Source organism: Caretta caretta, chromosome 2 (genome assembly GCF_965140235.1).
Source record: "Caretta caretta isolate rCarCar2 chromosome 2, rCarCar1.hap1, whole genome shotgun sequence".
Taxonomy (NCBI): domain Eukaryota; kingdom Metazoa; phylum Chordata; order Testudines; family Cheloniidae; genus Caretta; species Caretta caretta.
The window spans coordinates 154,599,532-154,616,832 of record NC_134207.1 but is presented as its reverse complement, the minus strand read 5'-3'; the positions used below and the strand labels follow the sequence as shown (position 1 = coordinate 154,616,832).

General features: G+C 41.9%; 1 protein-coding gene across 3 annotated transcripts in view; it reads right to left on the bottom strand.

Moving 5' to 3' along the window:
- Window positions 1–2,637: 2,637 nt before the first annotated feature.
- Window positions 2,638–17,301, bottom strand: part of EXOC3 (exocyst complex component 3) — a 36,328-nt gene continuing 21,664 nt past the window's right edge. For 2 of the 3 annotated variants that reach the window (XM_048839435.2, XM_048839438.2), the window contains exons 6-13: window positions 16,319–16,444; window positions 12,771–12,871; window positions 12,134–12,244; window positions 10,272–10,422; window positions 8,713–8,835; window positions 6,749–6,910; window positions 3,851–3,978; window positions 2,638–3,356 (exon numbers count right to left, since the gene is read on the bottom strand). In XM_048839435.2, coding sequence (XP_048695392.1) covers window positions 3,185–3,356; window positions 3,851–3,978; window positions 6,749–6,910; window positions 8,713–8,835; window positions 10,272–10,422; window positions 12,134–12,244; window positions 12,771–12,871; window positions 16,319–16,444 — 1,074 coding nt within the window. In that variant the 3' untranslated portion in view covers window positions 2,638–3,184. Of the gene's footprint in view, window positions 3,357–3,474; window positions 3,583–3,850; window positions 3,979–6,748; window positions 6,911–8,712; window positions 8,836–10,271; window positions 10,423–12,133; window positions 12,245–12,770; window positions 12,872–16,318; window positions 16,445–17,301 lie in introns of all 3 variants that reach the window. The other variant, XM_048839437.2, reaches the window with a different exon arrangement.

The window sequence follows — 17,301 nt, the reverse complement described above, 5'->3', positions numbered from 1 at the left end:
GCCCGGTGAAGCTGGCGGTGCGATGACTCCCTCGTCCCGCCCGAGCCGGCCACTGGCGGTTGGAAACAGGCCCCAGGCTGGCCTCTGCTGTATCCGAGGCGCTGATCCCTGCACCTAAAGGTCTCTTAACTGTATCCTACGTGATTACCCCATTTCGGTTTCAGGGCCGGTGCAAGGGTATTTTGCGCCCTAGCCGAAACTTCCACCTTGCGGCCCCCCCCCCACGCCGACAACCTCCGAAAACTAGTGAACTGAGCATTATATACAGCCTGTCAGAACGGTTAAGGGCTGTCGTAACTTTTTTTTTTTTTTTTGCCTTTTAGGCATTTCGGTTGTTTGCCATTGCCTCTGTTGGTGTCCCATTCAAAGTCTTATTATTGCGTAAAGCTAAACAATTGAGCCTTGCATTGCATCACCAGCCAGATTAGGCAGGGTGACAAACCCCCCTTGCCCCAAAGGGCCATTATCCCTTGGTGACTAATTTCTACTCCAAGTCTGTAAAGCATACTTTTAAGGTAAATACATTATTCCTTCAGTATTACCCCTGCATCCATCTCACAATGATTCTCACTCTTGACAAGTTAGCAGCCTTGTGTAAATCCCTTCCACGTTCCTCTTTGTGGGTAAGTGCCTGTAAGACACACGTAGGGTGCAGTGAGTTTGTCAGGCCTGCGGTGACAGCTGTTTATGAAGATCAGGGGGCCCTTTGCCAAGGGGTGCTGGTGTCACAGTGAGCTGACAGTGGTGGCTGACAGTATGGGGCAGGGCACTGAGGCTGGTGGGGCAAGTAACACTCACTGGGCTGGGCGGCAGGCGGTGCCGGGATGGGGCAGGGGCAGGTACCTGTCAGTCTCCAGTGCTTGGGCCACGCCAGAGCCAGCCGCCTCTTCACCTCGGAGTCTCTCCCACTTGCCCGGGGGCCACTCCTCCTTTCAGGCTCCCCAGCCACTGCCGCCCGGCGCCACCGTGGAGGAGACACAAGGGTCGGGCTCAGGTGAGGCCCCACACCTGCCCGCCAAGAGCAGCAGGAACCGGGCACCACTCAGGGGGAGCCGGGCCGCCCGAGCCCAGGGCACCTATGCTCCCTGCCTGCCCCTGCTGCTGCTGCCCTGGGCTCGGGCCGCCCTGGGCTCCTGCCGAGCGGCGCCTAGTTCCTGCTGCTCTTGGTCGGCAGGTGCGGGGCCCCAGCCGAGCCTGTCCCCTTGCGTCTCTGTGGCAGCGCCCCCTACTCGCGTCCTCCTGGCTCCCGGGCAGCCGCAGCCAGGGAGGCTGAGAGGATGGCCCCTGGGTAAGTGGGGGAGACTTCAAGGCGAAGAGGCTGCTGGCCCTGGCGCGAACCAAACGCTGGAGACTGACAGGTACTTGCCCCTGAGCAATAGTATAAAAAAAAATTTGGGGGCACCGCTTTTTGTCACCCCCAAATCTTGGCACCCTAGGCAGCCATCTAGTTCGCCTAGTGGTTACTCCAGCCCTGGGTTCACCCCTAGTCTAGCTAACCGGATAACAATTTTTTCCTCAGAAATTATTTTTCTGGCCTTTCATCAACACTCTGCTTTTCTGAATATGCCTTGCCCATTACATTATCATGTGGGTAAAACAATCGAAATACACATGAATAAATAGTAGATGGTTCATTATTTGCATCAATTATACATTATAAGGAAGAGCTGCGAAATCATCATTAGACATACATTCCCTTAGTATACATATTACATCATCTTGAGTCAAATGTAGTGTAACAGATAATTTGGCTAGCCAGTTAAGCACTGTATCTTGGTTACAAGGGCTCATGTGCTTTCCTATGGCTCTAGCCTGCTCTGGTGTAAGAGCTTTACTTTCCTGTTTTACTTGGGGGATTGCCCAATGTTTTCAAATTGGGTAACTGTGGTCACCACAGGAGCCAACAGGCATCCTTTCTGTGTAGCTTCCATCTCCTCCCAGCTTGGAGGTGCAGAGGGGAGCTGCTTTTTCCCACACCAATGTTCTGGTGGATGTTCCTCACACCAATCCATAGTTACGGCAGCCAGGGGGTTAGTATAAATTTCCTTCATTAACCCCTGTGCTAACTGTAGCAGGTCTTGCAGTTGGTTGATGTGGCGTTGACACTCCACATGGGAGGCAGGCTGGCCTTTCCCGATTGTCAGCATCCTCCTTAATTACCTGTTTAACTGCTGCCTGAGATTCCAGCAGTTCTGTGTTTTAACCTCTGCTGTTTCTTTCAGCGGCTGCAGCCAGTGCTGGGTTTACAATGGGAGGAGGAAGGAAAGAATAGGCAACAGTAATATCAGAGGAAGAAAGAACAGGGGGCACACAATCCCGGATGGTGGAGGGACCGTGGCATGTGATGGAGGGAGAAATGGAGGCGCACACAGAGCCCTAGCTATGGGGGAAATGGGTACCCAGAAAGGGTGGGGGAATTAAGGGAATTCCTGAAATACAGGGAATGGGAGAATGGTACACAGAGCATCATGGGGGGAAATACGCAATGAGTTTCTGGTGTGTGCAGTAAATTTGACCTACAGAAACTACCAAGGGTGATTCTCTACTAGATTATAACAAAACAAAATAATGATGTAAATTGCTCTACTTAAACCTTCACAGTTATGAGAAAGTGAATCTATACAGGTGCAAATAATACAGTGTTTAAGCTGTAACATTTTATTTAATTGGCATTTGGCAGTGCTTAATACACACAAAGTGAAAGTCAAATGGATGAAAAATTGTACCTCAAGTATCAAATTCTTTCATTTATTAATCTTAGAACCAAATTATATACTAGAAATTTCAGTCATTTTATTAGACAAACATTTGTGAATTTCATAATTGTTTTCTGAAACAATTTTACATCAGAGTAAATACATACATAAAGTAGGAGGTTAAGTAATTGTGAGAAAATATATTTGCTGATGGTGCCTATGGCTGTAATGTGTAAGTGGTCAGTACACAGCATTCTGGCCATCAGAAAGTTTCATTCTTCAAGCAGCCATGCTAGTGATTTCTACAGCTGGTTGTTTCCAGAATTTTCATTGCAACTGTCCGCACCAAAAGTTTTTAAAAACTCATACCCAATAAGTAACAGCATCATATTAAGTGTCCTTTAAAGTGGTATTGCCAAATTTGCCTTTGAATATTTCAAATATGTTGATCCCATACCAAAAATGACACATGAACTCTAGCTTGTCAGTTACTTAAGAAGTTTTGGCACACTTAGTGTAGGAACTGTAATTTCTTTAAAAATTGGCACATAGTTAGGATTTGGTTGGCTTGAACCTTGGTCCAGAGTTTCAATGATGGTCTGTTTCATGTCCCTGCTGGCATCTCCTCTTACTGTCAGCAAAGCCGCAATGTGGTCATCCCTGCCAAACAAAGGTACAAACCAGAAATGTCAGTACAAACCTTTGTACAGGTAATTAAGCACTTGACAAAATGTGTTACATCACAAATTTTCTATCTTTTGACTCAGTGCCACAGTACCTTTGCTTAGCAAGGCTTCCAGACATTCAAATATTGTGCTCACAGGTCAACTTCTCAGTTTCTTTGTCAAGAATTCTCTCCTCCCACTTTGAAACTATGAGATGAATGCTGTGTAATATAAATTTATTCTATATTCCCAAAATATTTCCTTTGATATGTCAGAGTACATATCCACCCACACCACTCTAGCATATGTGTGTTAAAATATTAGCATTTTATTGTATCGATCTCACAAGAAGGTTATTAAACCATACAATAGAAAAAACAATAAAAGGATATACATAGCCCGCACAGGACTACTCTTTAGCCTAGAACTAATCTTAAAGAATCAATACTGTTAAAACTCAAAGCTAAGAAACAGTATGAATGGTATTACCTGATGTCTGGGTATTTACTAACTAAAGTTGAGACTTCCAGATAAAGCAATGAAGGATCAGTCAGCTTGATAACTTCTGCAATGGCTACAATGATGTCACAAAGCCCTTCAGTGTCCTCTTCAGATCCCTATAAATTGAACAACAAAAAACATAAGCAACAAAATTCTTTAACCTTTACTCTCAATATTTTGTTACAGACACTAACTGCATTATTTATTTTCAGAACTTCAGCTGAAATTTCAGATAAATTATTAGTAAAATTGGAAGGAAAAAAAGGCCACTTAACAGATGATATTTTCCTCATTCTCGGTCTCCAATTTTCCCAATATGTTTGGACCAAGCTACTTTAGTTTTTCTTGATCAATATTGTTTGCCTAATCTAATCTGTACCATGTCCATCACCTGGTTATCTGAGTGTCTAAACATTTATTTAGTTTCAGCTGGATACTCTTTCATAGACCAATGTTCTTTTCTTTCCCCCTTAAATTCAGGAATTAACACTTTTTTGTCTGCTTTAGGACAGACCACCACCACATATTAGTGATTCATGGCTCTGAAGAGAATGGCCTGCAGTTTCAAGTACAGTAGAACCTCAGACTTAAGAACACCAGAGTTACAAATTGACCAGTCAACCACACACCTCATTTGGAACTGGAATTATGCAATCAGGCAGCAGCAGACACAGACACAGACACACACAAAGCAAATACATACAGTACTGTGTTAAATGTAAACTTCTAAAAAAATAAAGGTTTCAGAGTAACAGCCGTGTTAGTCTGTATTCGCAAAAAGAAAAGGAGTACTTGTGGCACCTTAGAGACTAACCAATTTATTTGAGCATAAGCTTTCGTGAGCTACAGCTCACTTCATCGGATGCAACCGATGACTGCATCCGATGAAGTGAGCTGTAGCTCATGAAAGCTTATGCTCAGATAAATTGGTTAGTCTCTAAGGTGCCACAAGTACTCTTTTTTTAAAAAAAAAATAAAGAGAAAGCATTTTTGTTTTGCATAGTAAAGTTTCAAAGCTGTATTAAGTCAATGTTCAGTTGTAAACTTTTGAAAGACAAACCATAACGTTTTGTTCAGAGTTGTGAACATTTCAGTTACGAACAACCTCCATTCCTGAGGTGTTCGTAACTCTGAGGTTCTACTGTAATACAGTTCTGTTGGCTCCTCTAGGCTCATCTCTGACAAGAACCCCATTTTTTTTCAAGGAGCTAATTTTTACTCTGTATGCTATTTAGGCACTTGGATTCTCATCTTCCAAAGCTCAGTCATCAGCAGGATACTTCTCAAAATAATTGTTCAGGGTCACTCCCATGTGTATTACAGAAGTTAGAGATGGAAAAAGCCTATTAGAGGTCATCTAGTTCATCTCTGTGTTGATGCAGGATTGATTCCTACAGTACACTTCTAATATTTGGTCTAGTATTGTTTTAAAATGTCCTAAGTATTTTACCACTTGCATTCAAAGATTATTCCATAGCTGAATACATCTTGCAGCACTGACATGCAAAGTGCCTGAAATTGTCTGTCAAGCTTCTGTTTGCAGTGTTGTTGAAGCCGTGTTGGTTCCAGGATATTAGAGACAAGGTGGGTCAGAGAATATCTTTTATTGGACCAACTTCTGTTGGTGAAAGACAAGTTTTTGAGCTTACACAGAGCTCTTCTTCAGGTCTGGGAAAGGTACTCAGGGTTTGTCTTTATGTACAGCGCTACAGCAGCGCAGCTGCACCGGTGCAGATGCGCCACGGCAGCACTTTAGTGAAGATACTACTATGCCAATGGGAGAGCTTCTTCTGTCAGTGTAGTTAATCCACCTCCCCAAGAGGTGGTAGCTATGTTAATGGGAGGAACTCTCCTGTCAACATCTCTCTGTCTTCCTTAGGTCGATATAACTACATCGCTCGGGGTGTGGATTTTTCACACTGCCGAGGGACGTAGTTATATTCATATAGTCTGTAGTGTAGACCTGGCCTCAGAGTGTCACAGCTAAATACAATGTGGAACAGATAAAGAGTTAACATGTTGCAAGAGACCATTCAAGGTGTTAACTGCTCATCACAGGACAAAGTAGGGTTAGTGGGCTACACTTGTAATGAGCCATAAATCCACTAAATGCCCTAATTACAACTACATGAGTGAAACCAGACAATCAGGAGGCTCTCAAATGTGGCTCAGAAAAGTGATTGACAGAAACACCTTATCACCCTTTCGTAAACACTTTTCACAAAACAATCACTCCATATCTGACCTCTCAGTCCTCGTCCTCAAAGGAAACTGGCACAAAAATGTCCAAAAGATGAGTTTGGGATCTGAAATTCATAACTGCTAGATACCAAAACTTAGGGACTTAATAAAGACACTGGATTTATGGCTCATTACAATAATCTGTAACCCACTAATTCTTCTTTGTCCTATGACTGTATAGGTATTAACTGCCTACTTCACGTTGAATGGTCTCTTGCATCATGTGTTAACTCATCTGTCCCATCTTGTCTTTAGCTGTGACACTCTGAGTACCTTTCCCAGACCTGAAGAAGAGTTCTGTGTAAGCTTGAAAGCTTGTATTTTTCACCACTAGAAATTGTCCAATAACACATAATACTGCAGCCATCTTGTATATTAAACTTCTGCACAACTGAATTCAGGAGTCCAACATTACAGCCTAAATTCATACTCAGAATTCCAGAAAGGATGCAATAATGCCCCAGAAAACTTAAAACAGAAAACAGAAAAGTCTCTTCAGACCAATTAACAAGTTTGAACATCTTGCATACAATGTTTTACCCCAGAATTAAATATCTATACATCTTTAGGAAAAGTCAAATTTACATATCTGATCCTTTGTTAACTATCAGATTAACAGCAAAATTGGAGAGTACAAATACTTACAGCTGCTAATTTTTTAAACAGAAACCTGAACTGGTCTGCTTCTTTGATCATTCTTTCTGCACCTTCTTTTCTCTCTTCTGCATTCTTGAAAGATATACGTTTTAACATGATAGCCTTGATGTACTCCATAACCACTCTACGATGGGCCTCAACAGTCATTTTCTGAGGAAGAAAAATATTAGAGTTGTACCAGTTAATTTAAAAAACTACCTGTCACTTCTGGAGAGAGGTATAATCAGGCTTTAAAAATGTACTTCTGCACTCACAACTGGCCCAAAGGTAGCTGTCCCTCACAAGTGCCTGCAGCAGCAGTGAAAGGTTCTTGTAAGTTTCAAAAAGCTGCTTTTGCTGGTGGGGAACTTTATGAACAGCTGCAGAGTCTTTGGGTCAAAATCTGGTTTTAGACACACACATGTAAATCCAAAGTAAAATGCTACTGAGTTGCACAGAGTTGCTCTAAATTTACATCGGAGTAGCAGAGATAAGAATCAGATCTCCTGTGCTGAAGGAAGGGGCCAGATACCGGTAAGGTTGAGGCATTAGAGATACGATTGCTTTTGGTGATGGATCTGGACTGTTTAGGAGCTCAGAAGCTCCCAAGAAATGGTGTAGATAAATGATGACTGAAAGACTTAAGAGGAAGCTTGATACAGACCTTTCTTGTTCTCTCCTAAACATTTACCAAAGGTTCCCACACACTGATAAACTCAGTGTCCTCCAGGCTATCGGTGACAAGGAGGTAAACTACACTGCGTCTTCAGTGATGAAAAGGCAGATGGTGGTGCTGAGGGAGCAGATAAAAGTAAGGGTCTGCTGGTTGTCAAAAGCTGTGTTGGCCCAAATCCCTTACAATGAGATGGTGGTACAGACTGTGTGTTGAAAAGCCAATACTAAGCTCTGAAGTAGACAGAGGTCTTCTCTGTGCTAAACGTTTTTGGTTCAAGGTCACAGAAATATCCTTGTAAAGTAAGCTGATCCCTGGATTAGGACTAATTCCAGGAATGACTTGTCTTTTTCTTCTGATTTTTTTTTTATTTAAGAAGTGGTTCTATGAGAAGTGTTAGACCTCCAAACCTATAAATATGGAAGGAGAAGATGTCAAAATTGTCTTCACTAGGGCTAAAAGTCCTTTTTCAGAAGGACTCTGACCAGTCTCTTCTAGTCTTTTGAGCCTGAAAAGTAAGGGAGGTTTAGCTACATGTAATTTGAAAGAAGGTCCTTATTCCAATCATTCCAAATTATTAGAGAATGCATCAGATTTTATGTTCAGCGAACTTTCCTAAACCCATGTCAGCTTCAGCCATTTTATGTTGATAATTTAGAAAGCTGGGAGGAAAACCTTGTAAAAATTATTTTAACTACACAAAACTGAATTAAAATTAAACTGATTAAAGGGAAATGCCCAAGCACAATATATTAAAAAATAAAAAATAAAAAGTAGGTTTAATCTACAGTACAGCAGCAGTTCAAAGATCCATTGGCAGACAGAAAAAAAAGGAGCTGAGTTGGGACATTATGCCTCTAACAATTCTACTTTTAGCTTGAGGTTTATGCCCTCAAGTAGGCTGATTGCTTTATATTGGTTCTGAAATTTACAGAACATGCAATTCCAAGAATGTATTGCAGAAGTGCAGCGATAGCATTGAGACCAAAAATCAATCTATCGATCGATATAAACAGGCGCGAGGATCGCAATCTAGTGAAATACTGCTATTCTAAACTCCTGTGAACTTTATGGGCTAAATCCTTTAGTCTTAATCTTCCTTAGGAAGAGTTAATAGGACTCTGAGTGAACAAAGTAGACATGAGAAAATTAGGATTTTTTTGTGATAGATTTGTTTTTTACGAATAAGCAATGTTATTTTTTTCTGAATTTTTCTGAATTTTCTGAATTAATAAAATGTTCAATAAATTAATCCAACTTGATAGAGCATATTACCTGAGAATTATGTTAGGCAAAATACCTTTTTATAGGGTTTTTTTATTCTTGCAAAATCATTGAAATAATCCTCTACAGTGACACAGATGGTGTCCACAGCATTGGATCCAGTCAGCCACTTCTTTGTCATCAGCTCATTGAGATGTGGCTGAAAAAACAATGAAAACTAATCAGAACAATTTCTGAACGGTGCCTATCCCCTCATTTCCAACAGATCTTAAAATGAAGTTCAAAACAACAGGTAAAGTTGATTCCACAAATGTAGACCCATTTGTAAGTCTTTCATATGAAACAAGTAACTACATATACAAATAGATCTGACTGGTAGTAAAAAAAGGACAGTATTGTCATATTAGCATACAAAAACTAAAGTAAGCAGCCAACTATTGACTCTAGTATTTGCTTTGTGTTAGTTCATTGACAGTTTAAGGGTGTTTACTATGGATAAGGTAACAATTTTATCCTGTCCTAAATAAACTCAGAGGTGAAAAGAACAAAACGTTTATTAGCCCAAGATAAAAGGTACTTACGTAACAGTTGTAATTGTTCTTATACTGAAATATTATCTGTCCTCTCCTGAATGAGCTATGATCGGCTACCACAAATTCCTCCTCTGACTGGCTACTTCCCCCAGAACTCCACAAGTCCACACCAAAACTGGTGGCCTAAATGTCTGTGTCTCCCCATTACCTCTCCCCACTTACTTTATTTGCCTCTTAAGTCTTAATTCCTCATTTCCCTCTCTAAGAATATTCTTTATAAAATATTGAATTTTATATCTCATATGAACAATGTGAGCGTCTGCACAAGGAGTTAAGAAGTCGGGGCAAGGGGCATGTCTGGGGAATTCTAATGGAAGGATTTTGTTCCTAATTCCCATATACTTCTTGATAAATAAGTAACTGGAGCTGAGCAGCTCCTAAGGTTCATAAGAAAAAAGTTTTCTGTGAACCTTCCATAGTGCATGGATATGGCTTGTGGTCAAACACTTACAGAATATGGAATTCAAAAGTGCTATTGCTAGTTTGTTGCAAAGCAGCAGAGCTACTAAGCCCTAGAGGAGTCGACTCCTTTTTATTCTCCCCCACTTTTTTCTTTAAAAAACCCACCACGTTCCAAGGGAAATGCCATACAAGAAACCATGTTAAAGTTGCATGTTTCAGAACCAAAAAGTTAGGAAATGCCACTGTTAAGGTTGCAGGCACAACCTTAACTCTTCCCCTTTCAACATGTGCTTGATACACTCTCATTACATGATCTTAAGTTATTTCCCAAATAATGCAATATATTAGCCTTTATTTTCCCTACAACTTTGGATACTCAAATGTTACGTCAGCACAATATACTTAGTATATGCTAGACACACACTGCCTACTCAAATCATTGGTGTGAAGTGTACGCAAGTCTATTTTTACACAACATACTACATATATTATTGCCCTGCACTAGTAAGTTTGTTGACATATTGCCATTATGCAATACAAAAACGACCTCACTAGCAGCCAAGATAGCTTCTTAATTAACGTCCTTATTCCTGAATTTCATAATAAAAAAGGCTCTTTTTGGAGGAAAAAAAGTTCCAACCTCTAAATCCATGAAGACTTCATCTAGCAGGCTAGAGCATCCTTCCTTGGCAATGGTGTCTAAAATTACATCCATGTTTGCATGGCTGCTTGACATTCCCTCTTCCATTTCATTTTTCAAATATTTCCTTTTCAAACTGATTATAGATTCTCTGCGATAAACAAGAAAATTTTTCAGCATCCAGTCTGACATGTACATACTAGTACACTGTTATTAAATTGTGTTTGTGAGTGCATGTGTATGAATGAATTACACATTGGGTGGTGTTGGTTTGGGAGGATGAATGGCCTTTGAAGCCTGCCCTCTAGGTCTTTATTCCAGCACCCGGCTATGTCCCTTTAATGACTACCTTAGGGTGCCACTGTGCATGTGTGACTACTTTTCTACAGATATAGAGGTCTGGAGGGCCAAAGGAATGGATGTGAGGGTTTGAGTCCCTTGATCTCTGAAGTAATGGGCAGGTGGGATACCAGGCAAGAAAAAACATGGTATTGGCACCAACGTTTAGATATTCAATCTCTTTTGCATTATTTTGGCCTAGAGTCAGTTCTCAAGAAGCTGGGATGTCAGAAGAGATTCCAGTCTTAGAAGTATGCTGTTAAATGCAAGATTGGTCGTTAAAACGTCAACTCTTCATGATTTAATTAAAGAGGAGGGCTCCTCTTCTGTGTATATTACCGAAATTTCATTATAGCTGGACTGATTTGGGAACAGTTGGTACTGGGCTGGTATTTAGTACAGCATGAACAAAAGGGGGATTGATAGAGAGGGAACATAATTCTTTTTGCATCCACTCTTGAAAAGTTGAAGGTCTCCTACCCCAAAACTGAACTGAACAAAGGATAGTCATCTTTAATTGTTGATGCAAGTCCCAGGCTGGAGTTAAGTTGTAACTTCCCTCTTGTATTTCAAAATCCCTGTGTGATCTAATAAAATTCTTCACTATAGCAATCTTGGAAGAAACGAAGCTGATAGTGCTCATTGACTGAAAAAATCCATCAAGAATTCTTAGAATCATCTCAGGTTTTCATGGCACTGACCACCACAGGCCCACTAAAGATGGTTACGGGCTCCATTCACATAGTTGATCACACTTTTTATATAATATTTGGGCCAAAACTGGAGGTTAGAAAGTTGGAAATTAGGTCCTCCTCATGAACCATTATCTTCTACATTTTGAGATTGGGGCACTCTTATCCTGTCAGAACAAGGGATATGATTTGATTGTCTTCAAAATGTAATGAATCCACAGTACTACCAAAAGATCATGAGAGATTATATTGGTCCTCTTCCAGATCAACCTATCAAGCATTTGGTAAGATTTTATAATAATAATTTATCCTCAATCATTACAGTGGTCTCTACAGACCCTTTTCTCCAGCTTTGCCTACACAGGTCACAGTGGTTTACAGATGAGTTATGACAGATCAAGCATAAGGCAAAACGGCTAGAGTGCCCATGGCAGAAGCCATGGGCTAAAGCAATTTGATAAAGATTTCTTTAAATTCTCATGCCATGGCTCAGAGAGGCAAAAAAAAAAAAAAAAAAGTTATTTTTCTTTCCAAAACTCTGCAATGTCTTAGTTGGTGGTTTTATTTTGAGTGGTGGACAGCTTGATTAGCCTGAGCTGCTTTTGCTCAGTGGCCAGTTTTGGTGTCACCTTAAATGGATTGGGACCTGCCTTTTTCCCCCTGCTGTCAGGTGAGATACTTGAGCTGAAGCCCCCTTCGTATAAAAAAGAAGGAACAGCTGGAAGGGGATTCTCCAAGAGGGGCCTTCAATCTAGGTTTCTTATATGCATTATAAATTCAGATAAATAAATATGGATTTTTTTACAATATCGTATAAATGTGCAAACTTACTTAAAGGTCTGACAGTTGTTGATTACTGCAATCATATATTGAACATAGCACTGAGGATGCTGACGATTTTTTAGGTGCTCCTCTTTATATAATTGGGCTTCTTCTTTGTACCTGCAGAAAACCCAAAGAGGTATTAAATACATGAAAAGCTACACAATCCTAAGCCAAATGCCTACTGATAGCCTGAGGAACATTTACAGGTGTTTTGTGGAAAGCTGGTTGATCACATAGTATTGGATCTCCTCTGTTTCCACCTGATTCCACAGGTCTCTAGGATTTCCATGGCAAGACTTTAAAAATCAGCTGAGTACAAGAAGGATGTGCCTGCCTAGCTGCCTCTATTCGGAACCATTGCTGTATTGCAGAAGATAGAGAGTCAGGAGCTGATCTCAAGAACTTGACCGCCAGTGGGATTGGAGCTGCCAGTCACCAAAAGAACAAAATTTCCAGGGGGAGTGGAGAAGGAAAAAAGGCAGCAAGGTACCATGTCCAGTGGAAAAAGGACAAGGTAGCATATCTGGGAGAGAACGGGGACCAGGGAATAGGGAAGCATGTACAAGGAAGCAAAGGTAGGAGTATGGGACACAGAGAGAGGGAGGATTAAGAGACTCCAGGAGTACTTTTTTTTTTTTTTTACCTTGTCAGGAATGAATTCATTTGTTGAAGACAGAGAAGCAGTACCTTCATTTTCAAATCTTCACTTATCTGAGCAGCCACCTGAAGATTCTGCTCAAACATCTAAAATGAGAAATAGGTTAGTTATAAAGATAGACCAATAGCTGGAATAGCGACACAAACATGGCAGGATTCCCTACAAAATGCTGTTTGGAGATGTAAACTGCTATTTGGAGATGAAATCCCCTGCATTTTTTTTTTTAATTAAATCTCTCCTGGCTAATCCACAAAATAGCAATTGCCACGAATTTAATAGGTAACTTCTTGCCAGGCATCCACGTCTGATTTTTTTAAATGGTACTGAGAGGAAGTCAGATATTTTCCATGTGGGGAAGCATCCCCACATCTCCAAATCAATGCTGATTTGCTCTTCATGGTGGACCAATGTCTTTAAGTCACCTCCTGCACCATTTCCCACAGTATTCTTGCCAGCAAGTTAAAAAAGTATGGATTGGATGAATGGACTATAAAATGGATAGAAAGCTGGCTAGATTGTCAGGCTCAACGGGTAGTGATCAACGGCTCAATGTCTAGTTGGCAACTGGTATCAAGTGGAGTGCCCCAGGGGTTGGTCCTGGGGCTGGTTTTGGTCAACATCTTTATCAATGATCTGGATGATGGGATTAATTGCACCCTCAGCAAGTTCACAGATGACACTAAACTGGGAGGAAGAGGTAGATATGCTGGAGGGTAGGGATAGGGTCCAGAGTGACCTAGACAAATTGGAGGATTGGGCCAAAAGAAATCTGATGAGGTTCAACAAGGACAAGTGCAGAGTCCTGCACTTAGGAAGGAAGAATCCCATGCACTGGTATAGGCTGGGGACCGACTGGCTAAGCAGCAGTTCTGCAGAAAAGGACCTGGGGATTACAGTGGACGAGAAGCTGGATATGAGTCAGCAGTGTGCCCTCGTTGCTAAGAAGGCCAGTGGCATATTGGGCTGTATTAGTAGGAGCATTGCCAGCAGATCAAGGGAAGTGATTATTCCCCTCTATTCTGCACTGGTGAGGCCATACCTGGAGTATTGCGTCCAGTTTTGGTCCCCCCCACTACAGAAGGGATGTGGACAATTTGGATAGAGTCTTGCGGAGGGCAACAAAAATGATTAGGGGGCCGGGGCACATGACTTACAAGGAGAGGCTGAGGGAGCTGAGGTTATTTAGTCTGCAGAAGAGTGATGGGGGATTTGATAGCAGCCTTCAGCTACCTGAAGGCGGGGTTCCAAAGAGGATAGAGCTCGGCTGTTCTCAGTGGTGGCAGATGACAGAACAAGAAGCAATGGTTTCAAGTTGCAGTGGGGGAGGTCTAGGTTGGATATTAGGAAACACTATTTCACTAGGAGGGTGGTGAAGCACTGGAATGGGTTACCTAGGGAGGTGGTGGAATGTCCATCCTTAGAGGTTTTAAAGGCCCAGCTTGACAGAGCTCCGGCTGGGATGATTTAGTTGGTGTTGGTCCTGCTTTGAACAGGGGGTTGGACTAGATGACCTCCTGAGGTCTCTTCCAACCCTAATCTTCTATGATTCTACCTATTCCTGCATATGCAAGAGATAACTTGGTATCAGAAGAATGCTCACAACTGGGCACAAGCTGAAGGTGCTCTAAAAATTGTGGGGGATGAGTGGGAAGGGAATGGGGAGAAGACATACAGATGAAAAAGAGAAGGGAAATAAATGAGAACTTGAGAGGATATACAGGCTACCTTTATGCTGGCAAGTTTCTGAAAGACTTTCATTGTTCCATTAGTAGTGGAGCTGCTCCACCGATGCGGTTAATGGTTGTAGTGCTAGTGTAGATCAGTCACCAGCATTTTAACTATTTGTCATCTAGCCTTGTTCAGAACCCATAACCAGAACTGGTGCGAGTACAAGTGTGGATAAATTTGATGAAAACCTTAGTGTAGATGAGGTCATGGAGACAAGGTGGGGAACATATGAGAGACTGGGAAAAGAAACTCATCTGTTCCCTTAAGATATTTGCCAACTACTTTTAAAGATAACCTGCAAAATTAAAAAAAAATGGGTTTGTGACTACTTTTTATGATTTATAAAGAATGTTTGAAAGGCTCACACACACACAAAAGGGAGGTTGTTTCTACTTTTTTAATCTTAGGAACATCAAGACCTGTCTTCCCTATTTTTGCTGAAGGACTTCTTTGATGATTCACATGTGGATTGGTGGGAGCTCTTAACTGAAGTAGCATTTAAAGGGTGAGGTTTTTGGATCCTTCAGAGAGCGCTTTTCCTCCCAAGTGTTTTAGGGCCTATCTACATTAGGAAATTTGCATTGGTGTAGCTATCCTGGTGTAAACTTCTAATACTGATGCACTGTACCAGTATGATTACTCCAGTTGCTTCCTGAAGTAAGTTACATGGGTAGTTTTGCATCAGTGTAGAGCAGGGGTGGGCAAACTATGGCCCGTGGGCCGGATCTGGCCCGCCAGCCGTTTTAAGCCAGCCCTTGAGCTTCTGCTGGGGAGCGGGGTCTGGGGCTTGCCCTGCTCCAGCGCTCCAGCCAGGGAGCAGGGTCAGGGGCTGCTCCACGCAGCTCCCAGAAGCAGCGGCATGGCCCCACTCCAGCTCCTACGTGTAGGGGCAGCCAGGGGGCTCCACTCTGCACACTGCCCCCACCCCAAGTGCCGCCCTCACAGCTCCCATTGGCCGGGAACTGCGACCAATGGGAGTTGCAAGGGTGGTGCCTGTGGACGGGGCAGTGCGCAGAGCCACCCGGCCATGCCTCCGCATAGGAACTGGAGTGGAGACATGGCCACTGCTTCCAGGAGCTGTTTGAGGTAAGCGCCGCCCAGAGCCTGCACCTCTAAGCCTCTTCCTGCACCTTAACCCCTGCCCCAGCCATGATTCCCCTCCTGCCCTCTAGACCCCTCAGTCCCAGCCCAGAACAACCTCCTGCACCCCAAACTCCTCATCCCCAGCCCCACCACAGAATCCGCACCCCCCAGCTAGAGCCCTTACCCCACCCCACCCACACCCTACTCCCCCCCCGGCCTGGAGCCCTCTCCTGTACCCTGAACTCCTCATTTCTGGCCCTACCCCAGAGCCTGCACCCCCAACCAGAGCCCTCGCCCTCGCCCCCTCCCACACCCCAACCCAATTTTGTGAGTATTCATGGCCCGCAATACAATTTATTCCCATTCCCAAATGTGGCCCTCAGGCCAAAAAGTTTGCCCTCCCCAGTGTAGAGAATCCACATTAGGAGTTTAAAAAGAAGTAGATATGAGTAGTTACTTCAGTGCAAATTTCTCTAATATAAACAGATTATTAGTTAAACAGGTGTTAGCATAGAAATGCTAACAAAAACGCCCAAATGAACAGTTTTAAACTGTCTGAATAAGAATAATTTCCCTTTTCATTCAGGTTTCACATTCTTCGTCTCACTGATGTCATGAACCTACTAGTTTGCCAGTCAGTCGTACTCTTCCACAATTGACAAACCCTGACTTTCTAGTGTAAAAAAAAAACAAGCAGGGAAATTTTTTAAATTAACTCATACCTGAAAAACAATAGCTGGGAGTGTAGTCTGATAGTACCCATCTTGATCTGCTTCTGGCTCAGTTTCTTTTATCCAGTCTTTTTTATCTGTCTCCAGTGCTTTTCGTAGCCAACCAATGATGTTGGACTGCAATAAATAAAATTAGATTAAAAAGAAACAGGAAAAAGCAAAGACAAAATTACTTGGGATCAGAATAGGAAAAAAACCCACCATGGCCTTTAGACAAATATCCCTTTTCATAATTAAACTAATAAGGAAAATCAGTTTTCACTCACTCTCATGGCTACTGTTACAACAATCACTGCAGTATTGAGGTGCCATATACAAAATTGAGATTCACACGGATTATGTACAAAAAGATCAATACAACTTCAGACTACAATCTCACAAGATTCCAACTAAATCAAATCAAATTTGGCCAGTATTTGGATGGGAGATCTCCAAAATTCAAAAAGAAATAGAACATTATATATAAGAGCTAACACTAACACGTTTCAAAAGATTTGCACTGTAAAAAAGATCAACAAAAGAAATAGTATTTTTCATTCACCTCATACAAGTAATTGCAGTGCAATCTCTTTATCACGAAAGTGCAACAAATGTAGATTTTTTTCTTTTAACATAACTTCACTCAAAACCATAATACGTTAGAGCCTACAAGCTGAAGCACGAAGGGGCATGTGACTGTTTAGCATATCTGGCACATTAATACCTTGCAACACCAGCTACAACAGTGCCATGCAAATGGCTGTTCTCACTTTCAGGTGATATTGTAAATAAGAAGTGGGCAGCATTATCTCCCGTAAATCTAAACAAACTTGTTAGTCTTAGTGATTGGCTGAACAAGAAGTAGGACTGAGTGGACTTGTATGAGGGGAACTGAAAAATACTATTTCTTTTCTTCATCTTTTTCTACAGTGCTAATATTTATAATAAAAAATAATAATATAAAGTGAGCACTTTACACTTTGTATTCTGTGTTG